The sequence below is a fragment of the Phocoena sinus genome, chromosome 3 (assembly GCF_008692025.1).
Source record: "Phocoena sinus isolate mPhoSin1 chromosome 3, mPhoSin1.pri, whole genome shotgun sequence".
NCBI lineage: Eukaryota > Metazoa > Chordata > Mammalia > Artiodactyla > Phocoenidae > Phocoena > Phocoena sinus.
In genome coordinates this window covers 85195807-85211460 of record NC_045765.1, presented here as the reverse complement: position 1 = coordinate 85211460, position 15654 = coordinate 85195807, and the positions used below count along the sequence as shown (strand labels likewise).

General features: G+C 41.6%; 1 protein-coding gene across 2 annotated transcripts in view; it reads right to left on the bottom strand.

The window, feature by feature from the left end:
- Positions 1 to 640: 640 nt before the first annotated feature.
- The window catches only part of EFNA5 (ephrin A5), a 281461-nt gene continuing 266447 nt past the window's right edge, over positions 641 to 15654 (bottom strand). The window contains exons 3-5 of one of the 2 annotated variants that reach the window (XM_032628691.1): positions 7912 to 7977; positions 7431 to 7511; positions 641 to 2207 (exon numbers count right to left, since the gene is read on the bottom strand). In XM_032628691.1, the coding sequence (XP_032484582.1) occupies positions 2086 to 2207; positions 7431 to 7511; positions 7912 to 7977 (269 nt within the window). In that variant the 3' untranslated portion in view covers positions 641 to 2085. The remainder of the gene's footprint in view (positions 2208 to 7430; positions 7512 to 7911; positions 7978 to 15654) is intronic. The other variant, XM_032628692.1, reaches the window with a different exon arrangement.

Here is a 15654-nt window from a genome sequence, read left to right as displayed (position 1 = left end):
AAGTTCCTGATGTCTGGGGGAATAGGATTTAATCGGAGAGGCTGGCAACCTCTCACATGGTTCCAAGTGCGAACAGACCCAGCATTAACATCCACTCCAAACGGATCGGGTAAGCCCAGATTACATTTCAACATGTGTACAACTCTCCAGCGTGCAGCGCCTTTACAGCTGCCTTTCATTCACATATCTCTCTAATTCAGAACTACTCACAGTTCTTAGCAAATTCCCATTCATGAAGTCTATCCATAATATGACCCCTCTTTTTAAACATGTACATTAAAAAAAACCCCAGTTTTAAAAAAGTCCTTATTGTGCTGGAACGCTTCCAGCTTTTCACATCTTACACGATCATTGCATTTATTTTTTGTTTTGTTTTGAAAGGCATGGTTTCTATTGACATGTCCTGCAACAGCAAAAAAGGCTTGCTCGATTTCTTTTCTTTTCCATTGGTCTGACACTTTTCCCTGTCTAGGCTTTGGAGTTCAAAGTTCGTGACAGCCTCACCAGTAGCAACCTCCAAGGCTTGCATTTCCTGGTAATCGACTGGGAACATCCCTGTTGGCCGTGCTGATTTACTGTCCTCTTGCCCACCCCTACAATGAAACAAGGCAGCCCCCCCCCCCCAATATTTCTAAATGTATCAAGGGATACCACTTTTTCTCACAGGTTTAAATAGGACAAGCATATATACTCACTCTCAGCATAAAGTATATCTAAATAATGTATATTCTATTCTAGTGGATTTTTAAAAAAATAGTTTGTTAAAGTCTTTGGGACTCCATCTTGTTTATCTCCCACAGATAAACATATGTTCCCCCTACGCTTCAGGCTGTGTCAGAAAGGGAAAGAGTATAAAATCAACTCTTGAATTTTTTCATTCCAGACTTTGGAATTTTTATTCCAAATTTCCCTTTAGCCCTTCCAAGTAGTGTTGACTCTTCCGGGGACAGGGGTTTGTGTCTGAGCCCCTGTAGTCGTGGAGTGTGGAGCAAAGTGTGGGTATGAGGGTGGGAGTCAGGGAAAGGCCACAGCACACTGGCGCTCCAGCAAAGCCAAATTACATCTCCTCTGGCCACTGACACCCTTTCCTTGGTACACATTGTTCCTCCAGAGGAGTATCCAAAGCTATTCCATATACACTCATCAACCCTGGCTTGTCAGCCTCGGGGAAGGTCACTTTATTTGTAAAAATGCCTCTTTCAGTTTCTTTAAAAAAAAAAAAAGGAAAAAAAAAAAGTTGTAGCACCATGGTGATCTCTATTCAAAGGAAAAAAAATCTGGTGTGCACTGCCCAGTCACCAAAAAAATTAGAGGCACTCACACATATATATCCCCCACCCCACGTAGCGTGTTTTCACACTTGCTCTGTGCTAACATTCCGGCACTCGACCCGCCTCCTAGACAAAAGGCTTCTTTTACGGAGCACAAGTTTTGCTGTCAAGAATGCTTTAAGACAGTCACCCTTTTAAAAAAACAAAAACAAAAAACAGAAAACCAGTGTCTCAGCCTTTCAGAAGCCTGTTCATTTATATACTCCTAGAGGAAATGGTGTAATATTATATCTATTCTTAATCCCTCCCCTCTGGACTAGACATGGTGACATGAGGTGACATGATGCCCTGCACGATCGTCTTCCAGTCCTGAATGAGAAGGCATAAGTATTGCGTGGGAGACGAAAACCCTCCTGGGCCTCGCCATCACCGGCTGCATCTGCCACTATCCTTCCTCGTCCACATACCGCTGACAGTGCGCTACAGGAGGTGAGCTCTTGGAGGAGAATGCACAGGAGCAGACGACCACGGGTGGCACTATAACCACTGGGCATTTTCATCTGGAGTCCATCTAATTTGCAAGGGGTGAGAGAAGGCAAGGGCAGGGGTGGGGTGAGGTGAGGGAGGCAGCAACTATGTTAGCTCCCCCGGCCCCAAGTTGTTGCTTAGAATTCAGGCTGAAGGAAAGAAAATAAAAATCTGACATCTGCCAAAAAACCAATAACAAATCCCTTCTTAGGATGAGCAGTTGGGTGGATCTCTGGTGTTCCAAGACCCTGATGTTTTCTGTGACAGGTGATGGGAGGAGACTGTGCTATAATGTCAAAAGCATCGCCAGGAGGAACAGTAGGATTGCCAAAAGGCGGCTGGGTATCCTTGGTGTTTGTGCCGCGTTCTCGCCGCGGGATGGCTCGGCTGACTCGTGTACGGTATCATCTGTTCAAATAGAAAGCACACATTCCAATGAGATTTCACATCCTTAATAACTCTCTTGCAGCAGCCTGCTGTTAACAGACCGCGCCACCCTCTGCAGAGTAGGGTAATGAACCTTGTGCCACCATTGACTTTCATGTCTGCATAATCACTCATTATTTACAGCAAACAAAGGGGAGGCAGAGAAAATTGCACTTTCTTGGCAATATTAATACTTTCCTTAAAAACTGAGGTGAAAAATGTGCACACTGTAACCTCTGGCACGTGAGCTACTCAGGTTTGCTAGCAGTCAAACACACCATGCACAAACTTGGTATCTGAATGTACCTTTTAAACCCAATATGCCCTGGAGGAGCAAGTAACGGGGGTCGGGGTGGCAGGATGCAGTTAATGTCGGCACATTAGTGGTTAACCAGAATGGGCTGCCCTTTTTCCTCTTTTCAGCGGTTTCATAGGATTAGTGTTGAATGCCTGGTTGTTGGACGTCTAGATGAATTTTCAAATGTGAAGAATTAAATGCCAAAACAACAGCATTTTAACTAAACTACACATAGCGCTCACCAAACCTAAATAAATCGGTGCCCACTGGCTTGCCTACAATTAGGAATCAACTATTTCTATTACAAACCCTGTATCTCCAGGATTAAATTACTTGAACTTGACTATTTTTATTTTTGTCAGGCTGAAGCTGGGCACATAAATTATCAGTGTGGATGCAAACTTTCCTCTAAATAAAGTGGATTAAGTGAGGTAAGCTTCTTTTATTTAGCTATAAAGTGTTCTATGAGACTGCCTCTGACTCGGATAGCCTTCCTGAGCTGCATGATTAACAGGCTCAACTTCGAAACAGGAACTTTGCAGCAATTAGTACCTAAAGATAGACTGGAGGCTTGCCTACGAGCCATGCTATGCTCTGGCGTTGCCCGTCTTCTTCCTTCCACCTGGCTTAACTCGTGCTTTTAGACTCAGTGATCTCTGAACTACACGTGGGGCCACCAGTGGGATTCTTTGGTAGATTTTATTTTAGCATCAGGAGAACTTCCTGTAGGAGGCTCAGCGATTGTCAGGCTGGATTCACTGTATGGTCAGTCAGAGAGAATGGGTACAAGTGAGACTCTAGTGGTTGTTCCCAATTCCGTAGACCTCAAAGGATAATCGCTAGACATCCCTGAATGACCCACCTCGAACACCTTAATGGACTAATAACTCTATTCTGTTAAATTCATTTCTGTTTTCACATCACACAGCGTGTCACAATAGGGATGCTTTTTCTTTACTAGGCAGAGTCACACTCCCTGTTATTTGTCCTAAAGCGACCACCTTGCAGGCTCAGGCTGGTCTCTACTTCAGGTATGCTCACATGGGCTGTTTCTGTTCATTACATTCACTCCCTATATGAACTTAGAAAGATGTCTTCTCAGCATTGAGGCTTCTGCTCTGGAGTGCTCGTATCATTTTAGCCTGTCCCCACGTGTAGAAGCTGCTGCATCCCTGTGTCAAATTTGCTCTCCTCTCCTGGACCTTAGCAAACCTGCATGGAATACCTATTAGCTTAGGAGACTAGAAAAGGTTAGGGAGCAAGAATGGGAAGTTAAATGGATGCAGGGGAAAATGTAAAGCCCCACACGATGCAGTCAAATACTTGTGGACTCTTTTCTCTGCTGTTTCTTAGCCTTGCAAATGTATTAAATCTGTAGTTAGGAGGTAGACATAAATGCCCTTAACAGCCCTGAAAAGAAAATCCAAATCACTGTCTTAAGAGCACCAACCTGTTGTTATTCGGAATAATGGAGTACTTCAGGCTTAATTGTGAAAGAACCATAAACCCAGAGGATTCCAGAGTTCATTTTGAAATACCACTTATATTTATACACCTGAAATTACATCAGCTATTGGGTTCTTCTCAGTCTTATCTTCACCAACATATTACCCAGTCCTCTTCCTTGTAAAGTTTGGAAGTGTACTGATAAAAGAGGTACCCAAGTAACACGTAGATACTCAGTCGTGAGCTTGAAGGGGACTCGCCTTCTCAGTCTGACCAGGGTGCTCAGCGAGGGCTGTCCACGCTCTAGGCCCACACGGCACAAGACGGGGGAATGAACCTTGCACACCTTTGAGACGAAAGCGTTTGTTTATCATATAAGAGAAGCCATGAGGCCAATGTGCCTTTTGATCCTCAAATCATGGCCATCTTTGGAATTAACCTTTTTCAAGGCAACCAACCAGTAAGTACCCTCTTGCCCTCAAAGGAGAAAAATCAGTCCCCTTAGGGGACCAGGGTTCTTCTCTTCTCACTGTAACATTGGTCCTGCCTCAGGATTCTACAGAGCATCCTTTGATTAAACAGGGCCTCAGTGTTGTTGGGAGATTCTGTGGCCCCCAGGAAGCAAAATGAAAAACAGGCTGTTTGTTTGTTATTTAGGTAAGTCTGAGCAATTTCAGAATTCTAAAGAGGAAGTCATAAGCAAAGTCTATCCCAGTGGAAATTACACCTAAACACGAGAGAACTTCTAAAACTTGTAACAGTGAATGTGGCTTGGAAAAAGAAAATACTTCTCTTCAGAAGCCAAATCAAGTCTTGCCTCCTGGCTACAGGATTCCACAACATGAGGGTTTTCAGTGGTTAACTGAGAGAATACGAGCAATATTTTGGAGCATATTATGTGGCATATGTGTGCCCTGAGATCATCCTGTATCCCTGATGATAGGAAACTGGCAGGCAGAGTGTGCAAGCAAACAAAAGAGACAAACACATTCCAAAGACAGGTGAATTAGTATACATTGCTGAGAACATGCAGTGGAATCCTTTCAGCCTTGCTGGCTTCATAAAGTCTGGGTCTGCACTCAACCATCCAGCACAGTGGTGCGGAGCTGCAAGTATGAATTTTCGAAGGAGTACAGGGAAGTATCAAATCTACTATTGCATTCGTGCAGCCAGGGATCGTAGTTCAACCTTGTCTTACTTCTTTAGTGAAGGTGATCACCAGAATGCCCTTAAGTGTAGTCATGACTGACTCAGGGAGCTTCTTCCTGCAAGCACACCTGCATGCCTCTCCCCAGCACACACACACACACACACACACAGTCTGACCACATTCTGTCAAAGCTTTGCAAACTTCTATCAGTTACAGGTGTGTAGATTTGGGGGCCATCATGGACTTAAATGCTCACTGAAAAAGAGTCTGTTTCCCCAAAGACAGTGAAATATGTTCCCATGTGAATGCATGTTAGCATCTTGCATTTTATCATTAGTTGAATTCAAAGGTAGTTTTCCTAATGTCAGAACAGTCCTCAGTGTGTCTCTTCATTACCAGTGAAAAACATGCAATCTGTTATGTTTCTAAACAGCCTCTTGCTTTCCCGATAGGCAATGGAATTTACCTGGAAAAAAGATTACTGGAAAGCTCTGCCTACATTCTGCAACGGTGTACATCAAAAACTCTTAATTCAACATGCCCAACCCTGCCGGTCAGCCTACACATGACTTATGAACAAAGCCAAGATAGTAAAAGTCCTCTCCGTGGACATCTCTATGTCTAGCAATGGTAAGAGAATCCTTTTATACTAATGTAGGAATGGGAGTTGAGAAATATGAATATTACACCTGGATCTGTGTGTAACTAGCTGCATGGCCTGGGCAAGTTACAAAAGGAAGAGTGTAGACTCTGGGGTCCTTAAAAGATCTCATCTCACTCACAGATCCTGTGATGGCCCAAGTCCTCACGCTTGTGAGGAGTCTGGAACCTTGAAAAGCCACGGTAATGCTTCCAGATTTCCAGAACACAATTAAAATGTCTCCATGTCAGCACTCATTCCTTGCAGCTTTCTAAAGCAGCTAACGGATCCCTGGGGAGCCACTAAGGCCTCTGAGAGCTTAGTGTACACACCTCTCCTCTGTGCTCTAGATAAGATGCCTGCCTCAGAAAAACAGGAATGCTTGTGGAAAAAGCCTAACCCTTCCTGTCAGTTACAACGTGGCAGCTATTGTACGCCCTGAGGCACCACATTTACTCAAGGTAGGTTTCCCTAAGGCTCATTGACTGTGTGTCCCAGTAACAGTACTCAAAGGATAAAGTGGACCTCACAACCTTTTAATTTCCAGGGCCATCAGAAAGGTAAGTCCTACTGCAAATAGGTGAAAAAAAAAAAGTCTCGGTTTACATAAGAGGGGGCTTACAACTTTCTGGGAATAGGAAATAATTCTACTGTCCTTAAGCTTTGAGATAGTCACAGGAGATCTCAAGCAAGTAGGGGTGAGGAAAGGAAACCGCAGGTAGGTGGGCATCCAGGGGCTATGAGGCACACTCCTCAGTGAACAGAGGATAGAGGGCTCCCCCCACCTCATAATCAGTCTAGCTGCATTAAAGAGCCAGATTGAATTTATAACCAAGTGGAGGGTTTACAGAGTTTACATTATCCACAGTATGCTGCAGTACAAAGGCTTCAACGATCCCGTTGGTGGGTTTTATTTTTCTTCACAGTGATGGGAAAGTTTGGGGGTATGGAAGATAGAAGTAGTAGAAAAGATTTACTTGTCCTCGATGCTTGTTTTGCCTCAGTAATCAGGGATCACGTTTGGCTCGACAGACTACTGTGGATACGTTTGTGGGAGCAGCAGGTGCATGAGTTTGTGGTGTTAGGAGGCAACACGGTTATGCTTCTCCAGACCTATTTCTATTGACAACAGCACAAATAATATTTGAAGTAAAATGAAGCCCTTTAGATCAGTTCAGCGATGCATGTGAATTTCTAGAGAACACTAAACAGGTTGAATTAGTTGCTATTTTGTGCAATAGTCTTATTACTTTTATCCATAGATTTGGATATAATATAAAAGTAAAGTTTTATAAGCACATAGAGTAGAAATTTTTTTCTGTCTTACATGAAAGCAGATCCATTAATAGTCACAGTAATTCACCAGCATGCTCAGAGGATATGGTAAAAAAGTAGTGAGACTTTTAGCTTTCTGATGGGGCTTCTACACTAGGATACTGCATTGTATCAAACCCATGTCAAAAAAAAAGAAAAGTCATAATTTATCTAACATGCATTACACAGAGATACTGGAGGAATGAGGTAGAATATAAGTAATATTAGCGTTGCTAGCAATGAGCAAAAGCAGAGCAACTGTAACATGCAAGCATGCGGAGAGGAAGAAAGGAAAAAAAGTACTGAAGCACCAGAGAGAGATGCATTTGTTAAGAGAGATTCTCTAAGCATACTAACCTGCTGGTTCTAATGAATTTTCTACTTTGTCGTTAACATCGAAAACACGATCATGAACACCTATAGTTTTCATACAGCTATCTATAACAAAAATAGAGATAACAGCCAAATATGTTAGTGAAGACACCCTTAAACTCCCGCTTCTTTCTTTTTTCTTTCTAATTTTTCCTTTTACTTATGGAGAGACTGTTTTACAATCAGTGGCATGTATCCAAATGCCAATATTGTTCCCATTTGCTGTGCACGTACAACAGTCTGAGAAACAACAAGTTAGCAACTGCTGTGTACTTAAATAAAGGCATCATGAAAAATAATGAGAAAAAATTTGATGAAAACTGAAACATGGATGTTGATAATACAAAACAGATACCACACAGGATTTACAGTAAAAAAAAAAAAAAGTTTTACCGCTGTGAACCAGACCACACAATAGAGCATGCGCAGTGAAGCCACCCTCGGAAGCTCATTTTAGTGAACTTACTTGTTGGTCGCACAAAGACTTTGAGCTTTAGACAGGACCGTCTTCCATTATCTGGGATTGCAGAGGCTGTGGAAAAGACAAAGAGAGAGAGCAAGAGAGAAAGGAGAGAACACCACCAGATTATTCATTTGCAAATGCAAATGGACCACAGTAAATTCTTTCATGAATTCTTCCCAGAAGATGAAACAGAAATACTTTTCAGACTGACACTGACTGACTGCCATGGAAAGGGCTACTTTCCTATACCTGTCTTTCCTTTGCAATACAATAAAGAAAGAATCATGCAAGAACGTTGGTAATCTACAGAAGAATACTTTGGATTCTTATTTCAAAGGCTCTTGCGTTTAACTTGATCTGTAATCAGTTTTCTCTAAAATAAGGAGATAACGCCGCACGAGTCCTCCTGCTTTCATAGAGAGCAGGAAAGGGGCCCCGCAGCCACCAGAGCCCAGGGTGTAAGCGTTGGCAAAATCCAGTTAACAGTTACAAGGCCAACTTAAACATGACCTAGTTCTGCTGGGGAAAGCAAAGCTCTGTCTGTCCTGAAAGCCTGTCTGTCAGTGCTTTGCAGGTAATTCAATTAGAGGTTTTACTCAGAACTTGGCTCCACATTCTGTATGACTAAACCAAACCCAGCAACTTCCATCAGGCTATTATAAGTACAATATGCTATTGAGAAAGTACTGGGTTGCAATGGTACATTTATTTTTAAAAATTTGCCACAGAGAAGGATGGAATTAATAAAGTGGGCTTACCAAAACATGACAACATGTTTCAAGTTATAAATCATTTGAGGAAGAAACTTTCTTCTCCTCTTCAAGATAATAAGACTGTAAACTTCCCCTGCGTTTGAAAGATGATCTCCCCTCAGTACACCCAGCATAACGTCAAAGGGATTTCCAAGGCAGTAAGACCCTTAACAATCACATATGTTTACACATGCATTCTAAAGATGACAAAAATTACAGAAACAAGTGCTGCATACTTTCCTCCCTATGTGTTTGCTTCAAGTGTTTTCTTTGTTCAGAAAGAGCAGATGATATCAGTCAAAATACACATGGCTCACAATTAGTTTGGTAATACCGTCAGTGACAAAGAGAGGACCGGTGTTCAGTGTGCCTTCTGCCTCCTCTATTCTTACTGTCCCTCATGGTGAGCCCAGAAAACGAAAATGCTGATTTTGCAGGTGAGAGGATTCAAGATGCAAACTCTAGGTTAATTTCCCAGCAATCTCCTCATGTAACTCCAGGTCCACATCCTGGAGGAGAACTTATAAAGTCACCACCTAAAAGACATCAAGCTGGAAAGGACCCCCGTGTCGCTCTGCAACACCTGTTGAAAACTCTCTTAATTCTTAGACCAAAGTAGATACAGAAAAGATGTTTTCAGCCCTCCCCACCCTCGTGTTCGCTCTGACAAGCAGTTAAGAAGTGCTAACAGCTGGCTTTGCCGTAGGCTTTCATTAAATCAAAGTCGGAAAAACTCCCTCTACTGACATTTACAGTAACTAGTGTGTTATTTAGGGCACAATATTTGCACTCTGTGGTTTGATCCAGGAAATGATGTTCTTCCTGTGGACCCCAACTGCAAATGTGCACGTCACAAATACAGTACACATAGGTGACTCCAATTCGTTAGAAAAACCACGGGTTCTTGAGATAGTTTATATCTTATTTATGAGAGGTGGTGTGAAAAAGTGACACATGGATATTTACGCTGCTGTGCTATGGATTTCTGAGCTGAGATGAACTTACTGCAAGCCTTGTGAACTTGATTTACCACATGCAACAGCTGATTTTACTGATGATACTGTAAGATATAACAGGCTCAAGGCAAGATCAAATGTTTGTTTTAGTGGGGGAACTTCTTAGAGTTAGCACACATTTTTCAGATTTATATATAGGAGAAATCCTGTAAATCCAGGACATAAAAACCATTGTGGGGCACGCTGGAATAACTAAACATCAACACATGATAAACTGTCCAGGAAAAATTCAAGAGAGTTCTCTCACCAGCTCGCAAAGAGGGACAATTAGCCTTAGTTACTGGATGAGCTACATTATTCTGTACACTAAAAATATTAAATGTACTTATATTTATATAAAGACCTCTCTTCCCCATCCAACTTCTCCCTTCCTCATCTCCTCTCTGTCACCAGAAAAGCTGTATGACAATGATAACGTGACTGATACCTTATGATGCTGTTTGACTATTATACTCTAATCCTTAGAAAGACTGATAAAAAAAGAATATAAACATATAATGTGAGTACGCAGTGCAGATTACATTAAGTCCCTTGACTCCACAGCCTCTGACCTGAGCTCATGAAATCTTAACCTAAGTCGGTATAACTTGGGTTCCTTGTTTGCCACGTTGAAAAACAAATATAATACCAGAAGGCATAAAAACTTTTCCCATATGTGAGCAAAACTCAATTTTTTATGCAAGGTTTAAAAAACTGGGAGTGTGGCTTTATTCCATGTCCTGTTCCAGGTTTCTTAACCCCACACCTCTTGCCTGACAAATAGAGGGTTCCTTTATATCACTTACTAAGAACGATTATTATTAGTAATATTTGAATATATAAGGTAATATGAAAGTGCTTTACTAGTCACACCTAAACAACAAAGCGGAGGCTTGAAGCATTAAAAACACAAAACAGAGGAACTGAAAAATGTAATAGTCACACAAGTAAATTTATAAAGAAAATCCTCTTGGGATCAATTATGAGCAAGATTGAAGATGGACATGAGGGAGTAAAAACTTAAAACGTGTCTGGCCTTTGTCAGGAGGTCGGTATTATTGATCTCTAGGGTTCTAGAGACACACATCACTTTATGCTAAGTAACACTATTTTATTTAAAACAATACGCTGTTTTCCTTAGAAAATTAATAGTGACTGTTTGGAAACTGATAGTAAATAATTACTACCATTTATTATATATGACTGCAGCTTTATCTATCCACTCAAACGCTTTTAAAACTGCTACGTACAGTTGCCCTGTTAGGTGCTGTGGACGCAAAGATGTATAAGACAAACTGTTTCTGTCCTTGTGCTGTGCTTATCCCAGCTGGGGACATAGGTAGGAAACACAGTTTAGGGACCAGGAGGCATCCATGTGGTAACTGAGGTTTGCATGAGCTTCATCTGGGCATGCGAGGGTGTCGCGGGAGTGTTTATCAGAGGGAATTTCACCCAGGCTTTACAGGTCCTCCAGAAGCCAAACAACAGCAACTGGGACAAAAGAATTATAACATTTCATCCCTGAGTTCCCAAATTGGAGCTTTAGCAACCAAAAAGAGGTCTTCACCTGCAAGAGGGGAAGAAAACCTAGACCTGAACTCTTCCTATAATGATATTTGGATTTTCTGTGGAGAGGACGCGGAGAAAAGGGAAGCCTCCTACACCGTTGGTGGGAATGTAAATTGGTACAGCCACTATGGAGAACAGTATGGAGGTTCCTTAGAAAACTACAAATAGAACTACTGTATGACCCAGCAGTCCCACTACCGGGCATATATCCGGAGGAAACTCTAATTCGAAAAGATACGTACACCCCAATGTTCACAGCAGCACTATTTACAATGCCAAGACATGGAGGCAACCTAAACGTCCACGGACAGATGGAAAGATAAAGAAGATGTGTATATATTTATACAATAGAATATTACTCAGCCATAAAAGAGAATGAAATAATGCCATTTGCAGTGACACGGATGGACCTAGAGATTATCACACTAAGTGAAGTAAGGCAGGCAGAGAAAGATAAATACCATATGATATTACTTACATGTGGAATCTAAAATATACAAATGAACTTATTTACAAAACAGAAACAGACTCACAGACATAGAAAACAAACTTATGGTTACCAGGGAAAAGGGGGGAGGGAGTTTGGGATTACAATATACAAACTACTGTATATAAAATAGATAAACAACAAGGTCCTACTGTGTAGCACAGGGAGCTATACTCAATATCTTGTAATAAACTGTAATGGAAAACAATCTGAAATATATATATATATAACTGAATCACTTTGCTGTACACCAGAAACTAACACAACATCGTAAATCGACCATATTTCCATTAAAAAAAAAGATATATGGATTTTAAAATAGAATTTTTCAGATTAAAATGAGAAATTCAATTCATGTCTTAAACATTTGTCACATAATCCTAATTCATATCCCTTTACTCAGTTTACTGCTGAAAATGTACATTTGGAGTCAGGAAGCTGGGAGTAGGGGTGTGGAGACCATTAAAACAAGCACAGCCTCCCATTCCACGATCTTAATAGCAACTTTATAAATCAGTCCACAGAGTCCCTTCCCCCTAATGATCTGCAAAGTACCCATCACAACCTTACAACACATAATGAAATATAATCTAGGGGCCCTCTGGCTCTCCGTGTTTAGAGTATCCTGCTAAAAAAGGGCTGTTTATCTTCACTCTGTTGCATGACTTCAGACAGGAGCTCTAACTTCAGCCATTCCTGAAAACCTGTTTGCTTGCTCTCCTGGGGCTCAGGTGAGCATGGCTCAGCACTTACCAGCCAATCTGATACATAAAGGGGACCACATTCAACGCCTCCAAATCCGTACTTCCAAAGGCTGTATTTAGCGTTGCAAATATCTGTAGCATTCACATCACAATTAACTGTGGGCCCATCGGCTGGCTGTGGCATCATGCTTGTGGCAGGCAACTTCTGACCTAGCTCCGACAATCCGCACCTGGTATGCATGCTCTGTGTCTGCCCCTCCCCTCGAGAGTGGGCTGGCCCTGGTTGCTTGCTTCTGGTGAGCAGAATACAGCAAAAGTGATGGGATGTCACTTGTGATTATGTTGTAAAAGACTGTGCCCTCCTTTCTCCTTAGCACTCTCGCTCACCTTCTGAAGCAAGGTGCCGCACTGTGAGGTTCTCAGTGGAAAGGCCCACATGGCAAGGAGCAGAGGGAGACTTCCAGACAAGCGCGTGCAAGAAGCTGACACCTCAGGGCAACAACCCGCAAGGAGCAGAATCCAGCTAACAATCGTGCGAGTGAGCTACAAACTGAATCCTTCAAATGACTGTCGCTTTGGGAGAGACCCAGACCCAGAGGACGCAGCTAAGCTGCCCCTGGATTCATGACCCACAGAAATGGTGAAATAATAAATGCTGTCTTAGCCACAAATTCGGGGGTGATTTGTTACTCAGGAGCCAACTGACATAATGCTGTGCAATCATGGGTTTCCCATGCCCACTTGAGGCTTTAGGACTAAGGCACCGGAGTGCGCTGTGCTGAAGGCTCCCACACAGCAGCTCCTCCCTGATTCTGCTGCCATGTCTAAACAAACGCACCCCTTAGGAGTTTACTTTTCAAGCTACTGGTACAAGTCCACTTAAAACAGGCCTTGAAGAGAGGTAATTATAAACTGCTGTTGAGGAAACACTACAAGACATCTCTATTTGTTTTCACTCCGGCATTTAAAAACTGTTTTTCATTTTCCTCCCCATGCCACTTAGCTTTTGCTCATGTAGCCAGCCTGTGCCGCGTCTCGTAATTAGCATGGTGCCTCACATTAACTCCAAATTGCTGGGGGAACCTAAATGAGCTTTGATACAAAACGTAAACTTAAATCCTAAGAGAGAATGCCTTTCCTCAAATGTGAGGAACAGAATATAAAGATGGGCTTGAAGACACCGGAAATAAAAGGACTTCAAATAGTAAGTTAAACTTTCTCTTCATATCAAAAAACTCCTATTTATCTTTTACACAGGCTATCAAATTAAACATAAACATCATGAGATTTTAAGCAACTCAAAAGCAATCAAGGAAACAAATGTTCTTCTTCATAAGGAACCGAAAGTTTAGAAGGAGAGGGGTGAGATTCTCATATTTTCTTCACATTTTCAGGCCCAATCCTGTACTCATTAGTTCATTTTATCATCCCTCTGCCTAGCCTTATTCATCCTCAAATCGTAATTCCAAGTGTCCCTTGTCAACCTGAGTACTTTGGGAAATTTTATTTTTAAAAAATAATCAGCTGCTTCTTTTCCAAAGAAATGAGTGTGTGTGTGTTGGCGGGGGGTATTAAAAACACAGTTTTCCATTGTGCTTGCCGCAGACAATATTTCTTAATTTGTGCAAGTCAAAAGAAAAGATGGGCTATTAGCTGTTAGCACAGCCCAGTTTTTCCTCTGTAGGTTTTCACGTGGTCTCACATACAACGTAAATATATGTAAATTAGACAGGTGATGGCAGAATTAAGCATTAATATTCTTTTCACAATACATGCATGCTGAAGAAGTAAAGCCCATTTAAACAAGTGGTACTACGGAAAACGTCTTGTAGAATTTAATGAGTCAATAAAATCCATTTTGTGTATGTGGGTGGAGGGTAGGGAACAGAAGAAGTGGTGGGAATAGGATAGAGATTAACCAAAGCCATATGGACTTCTTGGAAAATGGTTACCAGATCCTCAGGAAAAAGTCTTAAAACAAAAGTTAGGCCTCTTGAAAGAAGACCCCAGCAACAACTTGCAGCTGGCTATCTGCCCTTCTTAAAAGCAGCACAATACCTAATTTTCATATTAAAAACAAAATCACCAGTTATGATGCAATACATCTCACCAGTCTACCTTCTGAGATTTAAAAGTCACGCTTTAATAACCTGCTTTTGGCCCCGGGTTTATCAAGCTTGCACCCTGAGAGCAACCTCAGCCCCCGACTGCTCTGCCCACACAATTCATCTCCCACAGCCTGCTGTGTCTCAAGAAGACTTGAATCACTGGCAGGTTAAGGTCAAAGCCCCAGAGGTAAAACTTGGAAATGAGGTTACTAAGTAAAGGTGGAAGCCTTGGAGAAATTTAAAATATCATGTAAACAACAGATACTTTGATATGGCTCTGGGGATGTTTCTTTTTAAAAAACTAGAAACGGAAGAGGGGTATTTCCAACAATAAAATAAGGGTAGCTGTACTCTGCAAGCTAAATCTTGGTTTCCACACCAGGGAACTGTAACAGGGACAAAAAATTAGGGCAGAGTTCAGGGTGAGAGAAGTAAAATAAGTTCCAGCTGTGCAGCCTCAGACAAAAGAAAAAATAGGAGGTACCCACCCATCACACCCATGCCCCCCCCCCCACCTCTCTACCCCCTTAGGCAAAGTTTCCCTGCAGACGGCTAACCTAAGTGTTATTTAAGTTCCAGCAGCTAAGCCTCAGTAGATCAATTACTTTTTCTTAGCAACTTCAAATAAATGGCTGAGGACAAATTCTTTCCACGATTTCTAGGAATAAACAAATAAGACATTATGTTTTTGTACCCATTTGTTTGAAGTGTGGGCAAACTTTTACTTGCTTTTTAAAGCACAGGGACAACAAACCTTGTTTCTACTGCTTATTGAGGAAGGCTAGTCCCATGTATTTGGATATCTGTTAAGGCATGACCAAAAAATAAACTGGATTTCAGAGAATGCTTTTAAAATATCCTCTATAAGAAGCATTTCTAATTCTTTTTAAGAAAAATTTAAGTCAGCTTAAACCTCAGATTCTGAACCTAGACTTGATTTTCTTCCATGATATGACTGGCAGATTCCAGCCCACATAGGCACAGAATGCAACATAACACTTAGATATCATTTGAATTGTTAACAAAACCTTAAACACGAGGAAATACATAGTTCAGTTCCTAACTGGATATTTTACTATTTTCCAAAAATTCACTGAACATCTTTGAACAGTTAGGGAAGAAAAAAAGTTT